Source organism: Parambassis ranga, chromosome 24, assembly GCF_900634625.1.
Source record: "Parambassis ranga chromosome 24, fParRan2.1, whole genome shotgun sequence".
NCBI lineage: Eukaryota > Metazoa > Chordata > Actinopteri > Ambassidae > Parambassis > Parambassis ranga.
Genome location: NC_041043.1, coordinates 10995102 through 11013542, shown reverse-complemented (window position 1 = coordinate 11013542; position 18441 = coordinate 10995102). Strand labels below are relative to the sequence as shown.

The 18441-nt window shown below is 40.0% G+C and overlaps 1 protein-coding gene across 1 annotated transcript; it reads right to left on the bottom strand.

Moving 5' to 3' along the window:
• Positions 1 to 1262: 1262 nt before the first annotated feature.
• On the bottom strand, positions 1263 to 6193 carry LOC114428771 (serine/threonine-protein kinase pdik1l-B). Its single transcript, XM_028397451.1, has 4 exons — positions 6054 to 6193; positions 4922 to 5693; positions 4177 to 4402; positions 1263 to 2086 (listed from the first exon to the last, which is right to left on the bottom strand). The coding sequence occupies exons 2-4, from the start codon at positions 5660 to 5662 to the stop codon at positions 1842 to 1844; spliced, it is 1212 nt and encodes a 403-aa protein (XP_028253252.1). The 5' UTR covers positions 5663 to 5693; positions 6054 to 6193; the 3' UTR covers positions 1263 to 1841.
• Positions 6194 to 18441: the final 12248 nt, after the last annotated feature.

Genomic DNA, 18441 nt, shown 5'->3' with positions numbered 1-18441 from the left:
AATCAGAGGTCATCTCTGTGAGCTATTGACTCTCAGCAGAGTGTGAAGACTCACTGACACCAGTAAAGGTCACAGATCTGTCATAGATGACCTCATTGAGCAGCGAGCAGAGGGGTTAGGTGAGCTGGCCTCACTGGCCATAACCTCCACGCCTCTTACACTGCTGAAACTTATCACAATGACAGGCTGAGAAAATGGTTTGGCTTACTTTTATACTTTTATTTTATGTTTGTATTAAACAAAGAGGTCCTGACTGTAGCAAGACTTCAGAGAATAAAATTTACATGAATAACAGTCCTGTTGATGATCATTTTCACATTAATTTCATCTTTATTTTAATTTAAAGGGAGATTTTTCTTTAAAATAAAATCAGTTTCACAGACAAAAAAGTCAGTGATTAAGACTGATGTCCAATAATAAATGGTGTGGACACAGCATGGATATGATCAGCAACAAATCTAATGCCTGGCTTTAATATCCTGTTCATGAGGAGTGGGATATTAGTGATCGTTAGTCACTTGATGCTGTCACTCCTTTCACATTTCGGCAGAGTCATCATAAAATGCTCACACAGCTTGACTCCACTTTTATTTTCCTTACACCCAGAGGGCTCACCGGGCTGAGCAGCCCCCCCAAAACTGTCTCTCTCACTTACAACTCATCATTTGAACCTTAGGTGTTCTGAGAAGGGGCCTCTCATTACCTTTACTTCCAGGCTCTTATCTTGGTCATTTAAGTGCTAGCCATACATGTTCCACCTTGTTTTCTATAATACAGCATCCACTACCCAGATGTGCCATCATTACTGATAATACAAGCACGTTTCTATATTAGCCTCTAGATCATAGAAAAAACAGTGTCTTATGAAATTGTTGCATTTATAGACGGATCTCTCCACATGAAGCTGGCAGAAGAAATTTCTTTTCATAATTTTGTAGAGACGATTGTTTGGAATCTGGATATATTAGAACCAAGACCGTGGAACAATCTATGACTAAGCAATTTGGCAAAAGAAATACAGTCTGTGCCATATGTGTCAATATTTATTGTGATTAAAAGGTGATGCATTTTTAAAAAATGTATTTCTTGCTAATGCTTTATCATGCAGAAAAGCAGGCGGCTTCAAAAAGAGTTGAACTATCTTTAAAAAATAACAACAATAAAAATAACAAAAAATAACAACACCCTGATTTAAAGCACTGAAAATCAAACTGACACAATTTCAAGTATTTAAAATAATATATGAACTTTTCCATCTGTGCTACATCAAAGTTTTTAAAAGCTCATACGCATGTAAAAGTTAGAAGTTTTCCATTTTAAAAAATTAAATATTGTCCATGTATCATGTCAAAAATACCTGATTATAAAGCAGAGATGAAGAGGAGTCATCTAAACAGTGGTGTCCCATTTAAAGACAAGCAGCAGCATTACTCTGCATCCCATTTCTGCCCTATATACACCCACTAAAAGCCAAGAAAACAGCATGGTGCTTGCAATAAGTAATCTCTATATGGACTTGAATATCCATGTGTGTAGTAGAGTCAGGGGGTCCAAGGTCAATGGAGCGGTTTCAAGAAGAAAATCTAAAGGCTTCAATTCTTCTTCCTTTGTCCTGTTTTCCTCCCAGCTTATAATCTAAAACTGTTGTTTCAATGACAGAAAATAGCACCTACAATCCCATATAATCATACATATTTCTTATCCCTGTTTCCCTGAGGTGGCTATTGTTTACACATACAGGAAGACCTGAAGCCAGAGGGGGGGGGGGGGTCCACAGTCAATTTCTCCATGTAATGGCTGTAGTGGTTATAGCCATTATGGGCTCTAAAGCGCACTGTCTGTCAGTGGGAGTCCTCTTTCAGAGCAGAGCGCACTCTGGCCTCCAGCTGGTCTGCCGAGGGCCGAACATCCGGGCTGGAGGCGAGCATGTCTAAAAGCAGGGTGCACATGGCTGGACCGGGAGGGGGTGGCAGTGGGGGTGCTCTCCTAAACTTCATAGGGATGCACAGCTGGAGGTCTGAATTCTCCCACAGAGCCTCCCCCAGTGGAATCAACCAACCTGAGCGACCCTTGCACACATAGGCTCCTAAAGGGGAAACACAAGGGAAGACGCAGGTAAGTGATCACACAAGAGGCATGACTGACAGAATCAACTGACACGGCAGGATAACACATGACTGGTCAGGGAGCTTACTGAGGGACACGAAAACCTCAATTATTTATTTAAAAAATAAAATATTCTTATTAAATTTGTCATATACGGTGTTTTCAGGCTGTACACATCACATCTACATTGTGGGTTGCAGTTAACTCGGGATGCTTTTGTGAGGCCGCATTAAGTGTAATCAAGTGTGGGCTGGGAAGAAGAGGGGCACTAGCCTGATTGCCTGTTGACAACAGAACAAACACTTAAATGCTGGACGGAAACCAAACAAAATGAGAATGAGCACATACTCTGCAAGTTTGTTCATATAGTTTGTGCACAATTCAATGTAACTATCCCGTTTTTTTTGCCATTCACAGTAACACACCGCGGTTTTGTTCGCTCACACTAATGTGTGAGGACTTGTGCATGTGTAAACTAAGCAGGAGTCTGTAAGACACCATTAAAACATGTCAATGAGGCAAGGAAAGAAGATGACAAGACAGTCAACATAACAAGTTTTTTTGTTTTAAATCACAATGCATCTGACCTGACCATCCGAGCACAAGTTGAAGCACAAAGTTGAGCTGCAGTTTCTTCTTGTCACGTCATAAAAACATGTACTTTGTGTTCTTGGCTGATGACCAGAATAATTAAGAAATCCTAAGATGAAACTTTGGGCTGTAATCATCTGAATTGCTCATTTGTCATAATGTGACATTTTCTTGACTACTTGATTAAATGAAAAAATCTGAGGATTAATGGAGAAAAAAAATCATTAGTTGCATCAACTCCCAAAATTAAAGTGGATTATGTGTGAAAGTCATTTTTTTTTTTTTTTTTTTAAAAGGCATCAATTGTTACTTAATCCCAAGATTTGGAGTGAGGTGTGGAGCACTGTTAGTACCACATCAACACTGAGCCCTGACAATCGAGGTGAAGCAGTGATTTTAAAAGTGCTGTGTTTCCAGGCCAAACACAGAAGCCATGTTTTGGATCTATCTTGTCGAATAACTGTGAGGGAGGGCCTGTGTGTATATCTTGGGAGAGGATAAAATGAAATAATGGACTATTTTATCTGTCTGTGAAAAGCCTTGAGCTGCCTCTCCCTATTTTCTCACTGACAAAGAGGATTGTGATCAGGGCTGCTAAATTCCATTTTGGCTTTTTTTTTTTTTATTTAAATTCACAGAAAATCCCTCTCTTCCGGCAATAGTAACTATTTCCATTCAGCCTAATGAAGCATCAATGAGTCAGGAAGGCTCTCATGGACTAAACCTGAGGATAATGGTTCATATCCACCTGCCGCAGTGTCGGCTCTGGCCAGACCCATTTTTTTGTGAATAAAATGAGACATCTGTATTACAGCCATTTCATTACTCTCTGACAGTGGAGCGCAGAGCAGTACTGGGCCCCATGCTCTCGGACATTAAGATGCTTTGTCATCCTGTGTGGCCACATGGGGCTCTGACAGAAAAGCAGGACATTAAAAAAAAAAGAAATTAAAATCTCAGTGTTGTTCGATGGAGCCGCACTGGAACTGTTGACACAGTGCTCCCAAAAAATTTATCATAGGTTTGGAAAGCTTTTAGAGTTTACGCCATTAAAAGTTCAAGAAGCTTAATGTACAACAAAGATGAATAATAAAAAAAATGTCTCATTTGTATATTTGTGAAATGTGCCTGGGATCAGAATAAAGTTAATAATAAAATAGGATTATTTCAAAGACACTCTTCTGTTGCATGCTGTCAATTTGGAAGGCTGAACCACACTGTCAACTTGTGTTACAAAAATGTGACTTACTATAATCCATATCAACATGTACATTGCATAAATCATCATTCCTTTGCCATTTAGATTAATGACTCCCTGACTGATGAATGTATGATGTATAGCATCTGACATTTTTTAATATGTGCCAGTTAATGAAGTCAAACCCGATTCAGTGCGATGCGTCATCAGGCCGTCTGACCACACACTCAACCTTTCTGCGAGTGCTTTGACCGGTGAGGAATGTCTACAACTCTCCTTACCCAGCTGTTCCTGTGTAGTTCCTTCTTCCAGTAAGGTGATTCTCTCCAGGACAGCCCAGAACATCACACCCAGAGAGAAGATGTCTGCCTGGGCAGTGTAGCTGAGCCCACCCCACACCTCTGGAGCCATGTAAAAGTCAGAACCACAGGTGGAGGAGAAGTGCTGCCTTGTCAGGTCGCTGCCTGCCACACCTTCAGTCATCTTGCTCAGACCAAAATCTGCCACCTTGAGGTTAAAGAGGGACATTATTGGAAAACCATAATGCACTTTTCACAAATTTATGAAGATATTTTCATTTCCTTGAGGTCACTTTTAAATGGGCATTGTTTAAAAAAGGTTAAAAACTTGACTAGAGAATCGGATGTCAAATAATCAATTGGCAAAAAGAACAAAAAAACATTTAGAGAAATAATTGGGGGATATATGCTACAGTCAGGATAAGCTTTGAGGTGTTTTTTTATTCATTTCTATCATTTTATGAACCATATAATTGTTTGAAAATGGAAATAATATTCACAAAAATTAGAACCCAATGAACTTAAAAATAGACAGAAAATGCGGGGAAAAGTGAGCTATTAGAATACAAAATTGAAAGTTCACACCCTTGCAATAACTAGATGACTGATTATGAAAGCAATCTATTTTGATCATACTAGAATGCCTTCAATTCTCCACAGTGTGAGTTTTCCCAGTAATCTTGATTCCACTTGATCAAATGCTGCCACATAATAACAATTTTCCTACCTTAACAACTGGGCCTTTTGGTGTCACACACACCAGCACATTGTCAGGCTTCAGGTCTCGGTGGGTGATACCCAGGTTGTGCAGAAAGTCTACAGCCCTGCAGAGCTGTTGCACCACGCTGTGGTTACGCTGGGCATCAGGGGGCCTGGAGAGAAGGTACTGATTTAAGTCACCTCCGTCGCAGTACTCCATCACAAGCCACAGGGCCAAGCAGCGCAGGGGTTCCGGCTGCTCTTCCTCCGTTTCCACTGGTCTCTTCCTGGCTCTGTTTGGAAGCCTTTGTGGGGTTGTGCAATCAGATGTGTTTGATTTGGACTTGTCTTGGAGCTTAGCCTTGGCCTGCACAGTGTTGGTCCTGTCTTTCAGTCTGGAGGCAGTGTTAGTCCTTATCTGGCTGTTCGACTGGACATCATTCATTTCCTGACTTTGTGGAGCGCCAACTACACGTCCCTTCAGCACACTCTCAACCAGACGCACAGGCAGCTTCCCAGGTTTTAGACGCTTCAGGCTCCTAGGCCCTGTCTGCAGAAGGCAGCTGTGAAGTGCAATGACATTGACATGGTTCTTGGCTGTGGCTCTCATGGCCCAAAGCTCTTGCAGGTAGAGTTCAATGCATTCCGGGTTGCTGCAGGGCAAGCGCTTAATAGCCACCCTCTGTCCTGTTTTGGCCATATGGCCCTCAAAAACCACACCATAACTTCCTCTTCCTACCTCCCTCTCTAGGGTGTAGAGCTCCTCCATCTCTCATAGAAACGGATACCTGATGTGACGCCTAACAAAAACAACATAAAGTATGTTAGCAAGTTAAAAAAAAAACAACATGTAACTTAGTGTCGTATTAGCAACACAGCCAAACAATTGGCAAATAAGACGACAATTAACCAGACCGGATTTTAAGTTTGCGTAATAGTCGGAGATTGTACATCAAGTTGGTAATGTTTAGAACAATAACTTAACACTCCACAACTATAACTTAAACTTTCAACGCGAACCTCGAAACAATACATTTGTTAACCTCATACTAATGAATTTAACATAATGTTGTCTGTAGCCTTTGTTTAAAGACGGAAGCAAAACGCAAAGCTCCAGCTTGACTTCACATACGTGCACCTTGTTTTTATTTCCAACTTACCTACACGAATTCAGCTTATTTGAACAGCAGTAATTCCCGTGTATTTTAATCAAATGCCGTTCGCACCATATTCTAAGAATGTGGCTTTTTTAATTGACAATAAACAACTAACATACAACAGCAGTAAACAAGACAGACTTCCGCGTCTGTATTTAGAGCGTCGCGCTCTGGGTGGACGTGTATCGTGATTGGTTACAGAAATTCAGTTGCGCGTTCTGATTGGTTGAGATCCGAGTCATAGGGCGGTATGTGATTCGAATTGTCCAACTAAGCAGGATAACACACTCCAAACCAGAAGGTGGCGGTAATGCACGTAAAAGATGTGCTACATTTTCTGGTGAAGAAGACACTTATGCAATGCTAATTGCAGTTAAACAATAGCCAAGCTGCTAATGCTTTTAATGTTGTTTGAAGTTTAAATTTATGTCACAAACTTTATAATGTTGTCACAGTTTGAAAAACTAACTGGCCTGTTTGGACCTCGACAAGTTATAAAACCGGAAGTTTTGTTTTTACCTATTTTGGTAGTTCTCACTTTTCAGTAATGAGGTAATGAAATCTGATGTCTGTAGAAAGCCACAAAAGTGGGGAAAAACAACCCTCTTTGCTGCAGTTCCTATTAATTACAAAAGACCTTTTGAAAAGACACACACCTGTACACACTTGCACAATGAGTGGCTACTGAATCAGTATCGACAGCTTTTTGGTGGAGGAATTGCTATGGTGGTGGTGATGACAGATAACGTGTGTGTGTGTGTGTGTGTGTGTGTGTGTGTGTGTTTTCTTCAGAGGGAACATAATAAGAACCACTGTGATTCATTGCACTGAGAGAAAAGAGCAGCTTTGAAGTGTGTGTGTGTGTGTGTGTGTGAGATCTATAGCTGTTATCAGCAATGCCAATCATGAATACTCTTCATTACTTGTGGAAGATGAAGTCAGTCACACTTCACTTGTTTTTGTCTTAAAGCAAATGCCCTTTATTCTATTATCGTATCTCACTTGCTCTGACAGATGTCTGGATGCAGACAGTGGGCATAACAGGGGGCATTTTAGTTGAAGAATTTATTAAGAAGTATTTTGTGGGAACCACACAAAGGAATTGAATAGCCACATAAATTCAATAAGGCTTTCCAGGCACCCCAAAAAGATGGTAATGAGTCCAATAAGAATTATAGCTTTAATCACCTCTGTTTTCAGACTAATGCTGTTTTCGTGGAGGCTTTGCTTGCTAATTAAGGAGTCCACCAACAGGAGGGGCAAGAGTAATTATTTCCTTGATTGAGGTCAAAACCCTTGCATTTAATCCAGAGGTCTATCCCGAGCTTCCCTACACACAAAGAGTAAACATCTTCTCACCACCCCGTACGCTGTTTCACAGAACTCACTGTTGGAAATTATTATTTTATTCCTCTTTAAGCTTTTTTATCAGGACGTCTGCCACATTCTGTGCCACCCTCTCTCTTGTAAAACAAAGACAGACGGGCCACCGGCTTGATTGTGTATTGTCTGTTCTTTCCGGTTTTAGGAGAATTAAAGTGCTTGTCCAAAATTAAATATCGCTTTTCTGGCACTGAAAAGAAGATACCTGAAGGGAGCAGTGCAGTAAGATCGATACAGTATTTGTATATGCAGTATTTCCTGCCGAATGCTTACGCTCTGAAATAAAAGTTCCCTGAGCTTTCAATAGTTGACGCTGCAGATTTTCCAAGCTGAGGTGTAATTCTTCTTCTGCACAAAACTAAGGTGGCTTTTGGGATGGAAATGTAATTCTTTTTCAGGACAAAAATTCATCTGCTGTTAACAACAATCAGTTGTGTCTTGACAGGTGAAAGCACCAAGCTGCTATAAAGCACCGCAGAGGAAGACCCCCCCACTTACTCCCCCTCACCCTCGGTTTCACATCATTGGGTTTGATTGTGCTGAACAACGGTAAAACACCTCAGCTGGATGAGATGGAGGGGCGGGTGAGGAGCTGGATTTGGAATGAATGGCTGACACGAGGCAAACACTGGTAAGTTGTTTGGTTGTAGATATTTGTGAGAGTTATCTGTGAACTCACTAAAAAATTAATATAATATAAACACTATATATGCAGATTTATGCATTTAGTATTGGCAAAGCAGTGATAACTTGTTCGTCACAGAGACTCTCCTGGGACAGATAATGCACCTATAAGTTCTGCTTTTAATTTGTAGAACAGTGCATATAAAACATCTTGCAGCATGTTGTAAAAATCTGTTGTTCCTATCTTACTAGAGCAATTTATTCCTTGAATCATAATGCTGATTTTGATTGTTTTTATTGTGTTTTCGTTGATACCAATCAATACATTTTAATTTGTCTTGTGAGTGAATGAACTCTCACTGGACCGTTCACTGTTGTATTCTGCAGTGCTCTAATTTTGTGATATGGCTGTTTTTAAAACCAATTACTCATTTGTATAGAGGGTTATTTATGCTTCTAATCCTTGTGGAGTATTATGAAAGCACAGCTTATTCAATACTGCAACTGGCTTGATGCTGCTTCAATGTAGAAATACTATATATATTATCAGAAAAAACAATAATGGAAAAACATGATACTAGCAATTATTTTACATGTAATGTGAAAGACAAAACACTAACACAGTTGATGTTCGTGACAAAATGACTTCTGTATAATTTTGTATATTTCGAAAAACTTTGAACAGGATTTGGACTTGATTATATCAGGTTCACTCTCACAATGAGAAAATGTACAAAACATCAGCACCAAAACTAGACTAGACTTGATTTGGTGCCAGGTTAAGCATGACTCTCTTTGTCATCATGGCAATCACTGCCTTTCGGCCACCAGAGGAGGCGTTTATGTACACCGGACAGGCGCTGGATAACAGCGATATCAATGACAGACAGGCCTCACAAACGGCTGCTCCTTCTTCTGGGCTCCTTATCTCAGCCTCGCCGAGGGCTCCGTCTGTGGACCCAATTCATCCATCACTATCAGACCTCACACAGGTTCAGGGCCAGCCTTTACACTTCCACAGGGAGTTGAAGCTACCAGCAGCGCAGGATGAAAAGCAAGTTGAAGTTGAGGTGTTCAACTTCAAGACCAAAAAATAGCTTTTGTTATATAAAAAGATATGACCATTGTACAAATAATCAAGTGATACTGAAACCCAGAGGATGAATTAGAGGAACTTTGATGACCTTTCTTCAGGGTGGCACTATTATATCAATGTTTAAACTTTAGTAAAACATTTGGACAACTGTTGAATGGATATCTGTCAAAATTTGTTTTCATTTCCCACAGGGATGAATCCTATATTAATCCCCAACTACAAATTGCCTTAGGTTCCTAACAACACACCCAACTAATTAGACTACCAATGCTTTTAAACATGGTGCTGAATCCCTGCCTGGTTTTGTCGTGTTGATCTTCATCCCACATCTTCTACTGTCATCAGCAGCTTTTTCATTTTCCACTTTGCTTTCTCTTTGTTTTGACATAATAATCATCACCTTAACGTAGCATTCAGCATGTGTTTTAGACCACATTCAGTCCGCTGGACCTCCAGACAGGTCCTGTCACCTGTCCCCAAATCTCCTGCATGACTCATACAGCCCGTCTAGCTGGCTGCATCCTCTGCATTGTTTATTCTTTGATTCACAAAGACAATATGGCCTCCTAATCAGGTGTCCCATCACTGGCTGTAACAAAAGGCTTTTTTGTATTTTTACCCTTTTCCAGCACAAACAACCTTATCGATCCTCGTGGAGATCCATGGCGCTGCTTTTCTCACTTGTAGTCAAGTTGCAGTTTTGGAGTAAACATCTCATTCCAGGCACCATTGTTTCCCTGACCTTGGCAGCAGGTTGGTGTTGAGGTGGTGGGTTTTATGGACACCTTAGACACAGAGTTTCTGGATCAATCTCATGGCGGATGATGCATATTTTTAGAGCCCCATTAGTTGGCTCAATGAAGACGAAATCGGTGGCGTAGGCAGCGCCTTCCTACGTCAGTGCGGGCCAATGGCTTGTGTGTATGTGTGACCAGGGTTTGTGCGTAACAGAAAGGGGAAATCCACCCCTCTCTCTAGCCCTCCTTTATGGTGATGTGAATGGTGATACACAGGAGAGAGGGGAGGGGGGGAGAGATCTGGAGGGTTGAGCCAGGAGGGAAGGGGTGTGCCATTATAAGAAGCCTCAGAGGAGGCATGCGTTCAGTTGTTGAAACCTTTATCCTAAGGATACGAGCTGAGCCACCAAACTCCCCTGTAGCCACAGAAAGAAGGACTGAGTGATATCTTTACGTCACACATACAGGTAAGGAAGTATGACTTTTTTCATGTGAGTGTCTGAGTCTACCTGTGTGAAGAGAGATTAGGCTGTTTGCCTACAATGAATGAGGAGAAGACACAGACTCGTTCAGAGAAAATTGTTAATTAGGAAAAGACTCGTCTCTTGGATGCACAGTCTAATGGCTAATCTGTGAAGGCAATCCTAGCAGAGGGGATACTGTTGGGTTTCTCCCTCTTTAGTTTATGCTTTTAATCATGATATTTGCTTTACACTCTAGCTCTGTGATTGTAGATTTTGACCCCAGAGATAATTCAGTAAGTACCGGTAACCTTCCTCTCCTGGAGCGTGCATGTTTTTTTCCATTACTCTACTGGTGTCCCTGCGGCTCTAAAGGTAACACAGTCACCGTCAGCAGTACAGACATCACACCTGATTACTACTTAATTAACAAGAGAGAAATTCCCAGGTCATGCTGAGAAAGCAGTTAGTCACTCAGCTGCACTTTGTGTGAGATGTACCTGACTTAAACTAAACACGGCACAAATGTAAATAAAGGAAAAGTGATTCAATCAATAACAAACCAATTTATTTAACTGAAATTTTTAATTTTAGTCTTTCTCAAACGAAAAAAAAGACCAGCAGGAGTCAATGCAGGTCAATCTGCTCACTGTGTGACTCCAAAGGTTATGTGGTTTACCGCCCTTATTGATCATCACCTTATTGAGTACCGTACGTCAGGTTAAATACATCACACAAAAATTTACAAAAGCAGTTTTATTCTATCTGAAGAGGCACCAAGTGTCAACTTGTAGTAGAGAGAGGGAAAGAGCACCAAAAAAGAGCATCAGCTGTTATTATGCTAAGCGCATGATAATGATGATTTTAATGATAATGGTAATGAATGTGCATAATCTTTTCCCATTATCAGTAAAGACGATACTCGCGGAGACAGGGAGGAAAATGGGTGGTTAATGTGCCGTTCCCAGATAAATGACGCCATGCTGGGGGAATGTTTTATGAAGGATGGAATGTTTACAGGACACAGTCAGAAACAGCATCTTTAGATCAGAATAATATATTTAAGTAAGTGGTTTGAATAAGACAGTTTATTTAGTACAGATAATCCCATTTTTCCTTTAAAAAAATACCTCCAGTAAATAAATATTTACCTACTTTGCCTTGGGATTAAAAATAAACCATGCAAAGGTAATCTCATTTAGATATCTAATCCCATATTTTTTTTTCAAAATGGGTTTAACCTAGTCATATGTCATGTTATTGCCAAAGAATGTTGTTGTATTTTTTTTATCTCCTGTAATATAATCAGGTTTTCTTGCCAGTGCATTCTCTCTGTAATAAGCTGCAGAAGTGTTTAGTGTTTAGTGTTTCTGCTGCCTACACTAAGATTGAACCGATTACACTGTTTTGGGGCGGATTTAGGGGCCTCTGTGAATATTCATTAAGACTTCTTGCAGTGTTTTACAAATCTTCCCTGCTATTCTCTGCTATTTGGCACAGATATTCCTTCACTTGTTCCATGCACAAGTATTTTGCTGTTCAACATTTTTTTTGTCTTTTTTTTTTTTTTTGCTTCACTGTCGTCACCTCAATAAAAGTAAGGAGCTTGTCTGACTGTGCTAGATTGCTTTCCCCAGGCTCCATGTCAAATGGATTCGTGCAGGTGTCAACGCAGTTTAACAGCAACCAGATCAATGATGACACCATGTCAGCTGACCAACACAGAATTTCAGTCGTACAGTCGGAGCTGGTGGGGATGTAGCACTGCAGAACTGAGTATATCATTGAGGTCATAATGTCCTTATCACTTATTTTCCAAACAATAGGGACATTATTTAAAGAGGTGATTAATTTTTCTTACCTAACCAGTAAGATCTTTTTATAAAGATTCCTTTATGGTTAATTAAGTAATGCAACATCCTCTGCAGCAATAGTAAAGTGTCCAAATCCACCCCACTATAAATGAATAGTGTTATTTTTGGTACAATACACTTTAACACCTGAAGCACCATTCTTAAAAAAAAAAAAAAAAAAATCCACACTACAAATTCCACACATGTAATCCTGCATCTGCCCCAGTCTGTGTGACAGCTTATCAGCCGTGTCTGCACTGCGCTGTCTTCAGCACTGGGGTAAAAATATGTGGTGGCTATTAACACTGAGATGATTGTTGGTGTGATTTTCCCACTATGAAGGACATATCTGATGAATATCTCACCCAGTTGAGCACATACCCTCAGGTGCATTCATGTTCTCAATCAACCCCTGCGAGTAGAATCGATAGAACTCGTAGTAATGATATGCTCAATTGATCAGATATAATGGTGCCTCAACGTAAACCAAATATGAATGTTAAGTTATTTCCATTGTCTGTGTGAGCGTTAACATAGCGTGTGCTGCAGCTTATCTTATTTCTCTCAATCTGTGTACTCTGCAGACTAAATACGATAAAATGTACTAAAGAGAGAAAGCGAGGCAAGATAAAGCTGTGTTGTGTTCAGAAGCAGCAATTGTGAGTAAAGCAATTTTTTGTGTAGATTTACAGCGTCATCACGACTTACCTGCCCTTTACACTTGACCTCTTTCCCTTTGATTTCCTCATAACCTGTCAATTCTGCATCTGTGTGACAATAACAAGACTTGAATGTAGAGAGGGGGCCAGGTAATAATAATGATGAAATCTGCTGGAGCTGTGGCAGAAACACCTAAATCGGATTAGGCGCATTCTCTCAGATTAGTCATTTTAGGATCCGCCCTGCGAGGAAGGGCAAAAATGCAGGCGCACCTTCTCTTGCTCCTGGCCGTCTAAACTGACTCCACTGAGTCATGCGCCGTTTATCTGTGGCTGCACAGGCCGGATTTACAGTACACTGCTGGTGATCCTGTGGTTGTGTGTGTGTAAATCCTCCACAAACCCCTTTTTTTTTCTTTCAAGAGTAACTTGTAATCAGTGTTTTGACAGGACAACTGTGGCCTTATTTGGTGACGTTAGTGGTTGAGGGGGTTTTTGGCCTCTATGTAGAGGAGCTGGGAGCTGTGAAGTGGAAGTGGAGAGCATAAGGGTTAATTGTCTTTTCTCAGGCAAACATTTGGATTAGTGTGTACCATGTGGCAAATTAATCAACTGAGGAATGTGTCTTTGTGGTAACTTTATATATTATAGAGTCCAGTTTACAGTATGGCCTTTTTCTCCCCCTCAGAATGATGCAGAATTAATTTACACTGAGTCTATTGGCCTGTGGACGACAGATGCAGCCTGTGTTGTGTTGGGAGGAACTGTAGCCAGATAAAGGGAGCAAAGCTTGTCGCAGATGGGAGGAGTTGTCACTGTAATGAGTTTGATGTGGTGTGAAAATTAATGTTTTCTAAACCTAACAAAGTAGTTTTGATGGCAAAATGTAAATGAAAATGAAAAATGAACCCTGTCTGTGGTCATAGTTGTATTAACAGTCAGTGGTTATTGATCTATTCAGTGACATTTATGACTGAGAACATGTAGTGCAAATACATAACATCAATACAATCAAAGCAAAAGCCTGTTGAAGTGTAGTTTTCCTAATGAGAGGAGAGAGTTTAAATGTTCTCTGTCCTTGCACCTTCTGGTAAGGCATCTAGAAAGATGAAGCCAGGGGAGACAAACAGAAACAGGACAAACCTGTAAGAAGGAAACAAATCATTTTCCTTTTAGTGTAGGGATAATTGTTTCTGCAATATTAGTCCCCCCAAATTAAAATAAACATATTTCCGTCTCACTTATTTGTGGCGGTATCTTTTAACACGGATAGTGTTGGTTGTAGTTGCTTAGGTGTTGAGATACCCATCTTCTCCGATGATGCCTCCAACCCAAAGCAAAGCGAGGCAAATGGTGTTCGATTTGTTGCTCTCACAGCAGCAGCTCTTTCCAGAAAATGTCTCTTTTAAGCTGGATAATCCACAAAACAGTTTTCACCTGTGCTGCTTTAGGAAATAGTCCCTATGTGGCTCTTCAGGAGGACCTGGGGTTCAGTTTGCAGTAGGCTGTTAAATCTAAAAACCTTTAAAACCAAAATGATTGAGATTTTTTTGTTATTTGAGTTGAGTTAGTTTTGATTCCAGGCTTCCAGAGAAATGTATCAGAACTTGATTGATGAATTTGGAGCCAGTATTACAAGGCCCCTCTTTGTCTTTCTGCACTTATCTGATCACATATTAAACTGCACTTTGCTGGCCCATTATCTTAGATCACTGCATTTTTCACAAGTGATTACAGAGAGTAAGGAGATAAAACTCTGTGAATATCAGGATATAAAGAAATAATTGAGTACCATTAATGACCCATGAGATGTAATTGGTAAAATAGGAATTTTAATCATCTTCCCTCCTAGAAAGTGACCACATCTCCATGCTATCCATCCTTGGTAGCTTTTGGCTTTATGGTGGCCTTAATGAAGGGGAGTTTCAAACCAGTGGAGGAGACCAGAGCCCTCCGCAATATGTCATTATAGAGATAAAAGGTCTAAGCCATAATTCACAAATGTGGAAATGGAGAAAGGAGAAACATTGGGAGGTGAGTGGATGAAGAAAAGGGGGTGTCAAGGCAAGAATGGAGCAACAAGAACAGGAAAGTAGATGCATAAGAGGGAGCAAGAGGGAAACAGACAGCGAGAGACCCCTAGGTTATCTATGCATTAGCAGACTCCTTTGTGCTTTTCAGCTTCATGCAGACATCTAATGGATGGGATAGAGTGAGTCAGAGCTTTGTCAGAGACGAGCACAGAGCTTTTCTTCTATGCCACTCACATTCATGACACCTTGGCCCCCTTTCCACCCTTCATTAAAGCTGCTAATGCTAATTTATCCCACTGCTAGCTTTATTAATTCACTTCACTCTGTAACTTTGTACACAATGCAGAGGCTGCTGAAATCCCACTCTCATGCATTTGTTGGCTTTCACTAGAAACACATAAAGGTCTTATTTTTAGAGTTGTGTTCTACCAAAAAAAAAACACATTTATCACTTCTTGTTTCCTTTTCCTTGAGTAATGATTTTCATCATGGGGAAAAAAACAAGTTGTGCATAAATTTAAAAAAAAAATCTTTCTCCCCTTTTTTATATTTTCCTTTTTAACCTCCCAATTGGCCCTATGAATCTTCATTCAGTCCCTAAAGGAATAGTAAACTGCTATGGCATTGCTCCAGATTTTGCTGCTTTTGTGTATTTATAGCTTTGACAATAAATGTACTTGGATAACAAACCAAAAAGCATGAGAGCAGTGCTTCTTGTTGCAATGTTCTGATTGCTTCCTGTTTATTCAAAGGAGAAAAAAACATTTTTTTCTCCTCCTAACATTTTCAAGGTCTTCATTAACATTAATGGAAGCACAGACTATATGTATTTATTTTGGAAATAATTGAGTAAAAGCATTCATTTCTGCTAGATGGAAAGACGCAGGCACTTTGTTATTGTCCATGTTCTTTCCTGCTTTCATGCCAGTGTTCATTAAGAATGGCAAGGTTGTTTATACTTACGTATGATGATCTATTTTGAAATGCAACTCTGTCTGCAATGTGTGTTCCCGGGTTCCTGGATGGATTATATTGGCTTGGTGCTCTGGGGGGGAAAGCCTGGTGTGTAGGGGCGTCCCCTCCCAGTGATCACCACTTTATCCTTGTATAGTACATCATATATCAGGCCCTTGCTCCCAGTCAACTGCCTACTCTGTCAGATAGATTATGCAAATGATAGTAAATGTTAAGGATAACTGAAATAGTATGCAGATTTATAGGCAGGGTTGGCTAAAATGGACCGTTGGCAATATCATGGCTGAGAGCCGAATCATTACTGGAAATAGAGCAGAGAGAGGTGTATGTAGGTTCATGGCTCAAAGTGTCACACATATTGGATTTGAAGTTATTGAAATGTGGGAGAGTAGGGACCCCTCTAGCCTTTGGTCTTCATTGGTCCATTTGGTAATCCATTCATGCCAGGTGAAGAGTGATAAACAATGTTTTTTAACATCAGCCATCATAGGTTACTGATTGCATCTAATTTTGACTGCAAAACCACATTCCGGATGAGTTAATGGCTTCTTTTGAGTGATACATAACAGCTTGTTGTTGTATCTATGCTCTTACAGGGTGTATTGTTGTCAGATCACTACTTTGCCTATTTATACCAGATTACCATTTTAGAACATGCAGTCTTAAAACATAGCTGTGAGTGAAGCATACTTCTTTTATTTTGCTCCCAAGAGAATGTATTGTAGAGAGCTCCCAAATGGATTATAAGAGCTGGTGACATACATAAGAGCTTGCTAATGTGTTTTGTGTGGATATGACGTGTCTCAGTTGGCCATCTTGGCCAGCCATGTGTTTCTTAACTATTTCTGCCACCTTGTTTTCAACCTTGAACAATAACAGTGCCTCTCTGGAGAGAAAGAGAGAGTCTCTGTGACAATGGTCTTCCAGTGTGGCTGTTAATAGTCACTGTTTTTGCAATATTTGGTCATACAGGGGGACATTAACGTCTGTACCAAAGGTCAATTCATCATCTGGGGACCATGAATGTCCATACAAAATTACACACCAGTCCATTTAAGTTAAGAAAGGCAGATTTTCTTACCTTCTTGTTTTTCATATCTGACAGTTACATGTTATTTAGTCATTTTTGAAAAACATACTCATTTAGAGTGAATCACATTGTTGTTTAATCTGGGTTTAAGTATGAGCTCTGTCTTTTTAATTTATTCTCTGTGGAAGAAAAGAGGGCTTTTACACTCTGCTAAACTCATTGTTTTGACTCTGCATGTGTTTCCACTCGGCTGCACCGAATCTGTATTTGCAGAGATTTTAACTGCTGGCAATTTTATCCCAAAATGGAGAAACAAAAATTGAAACCTGTCATATGCACTGCATCCTCCATGAAGCCCACAAATACATAGTCTGGTAGTGGCCATACAGTGGGAAGACTACTATTACTGGCAACAGAAAACCCCCCTTTTTTTAACATACATCAGTGTGTGTACATGCAACATGTTTAGTGTAGCAAATCTTATCAAGGGACTCTGTTAAAGTGATGAATTACTGGGCAGTGGAGGATTAAGTGTGTCATGCTTTATGGGGACAAGAGGTGTGCAAACAGATGTGTGAGGCTGTAATAAATACTTAGCAAGTAGTGTCACTTCAACCCATCCTGTGTCAACGAGCGGACCAATACAAATCGTTACAACAGGCTCACTATTATACCCACTATAAACATCTCAAGGCCTCAGACTGATTACACTGTAGCCCATTAACTCTTAATATCCATGTCAATTGTTTCTCAATAACAATAATGGATTCTATTCAAGGTAGTGATGGCGGCAGCCAGTGGCTTGGTAACTCATTCCCCTCTTTCATTACTGCACTTCAACCACCGGCAGGTTCAGCAATATAAAACCAATTGGCAGGGTAATGCATTTTAAATCACTACAAAAATATACCTAAACCCCTGGAAAAAAAAAATAGATTTTCTCTACAACACAAAACCTTTATTAATTAATAAATAACAAAGTTTAGTGATGAAAACACACACTTAATTTCATTATTAGAAATTCAAGTGTGTACTTGTTAGTAGCAATTTAGATAAACCTTCATTATTGAGCAATATAAATGACAGCCTTGTTTCTCATGGTATATCTCATGGCTTTGAAGACCTCCTACCTAAAAGTGTCCTTTAATTCTAAACGATGATGAGACATGGTTTAAATCCCCCTGTGGGAATCCTCAGGCTTTCATGTGAGAGTCCACCACCTCTGTTTATTTGATTTTGACATAGGTTTAGTCAGTCAGGACTCCACAGTCCATCTACAGTTGAAGGAAAACAGTGTACAGACAAGACCAGAGGACGGAGGAGGTGGTCTGAGATAAGGCTTCTTTATTTAATTAATATTAATTATTAAATGATTACATTAAAAAAATCATCAATTTTTCTGGGCCTTCAAAATCAGCCTTTAAAAATAAATGTGCTTTTCTGTTTATTTTTTTTGTCAGTAATCAATGGGCAGAGATGACAAAGCAAATCATCCTTATAACAAATCGAACACATGAAAAGTTCTAAATCTCTGCAGGGC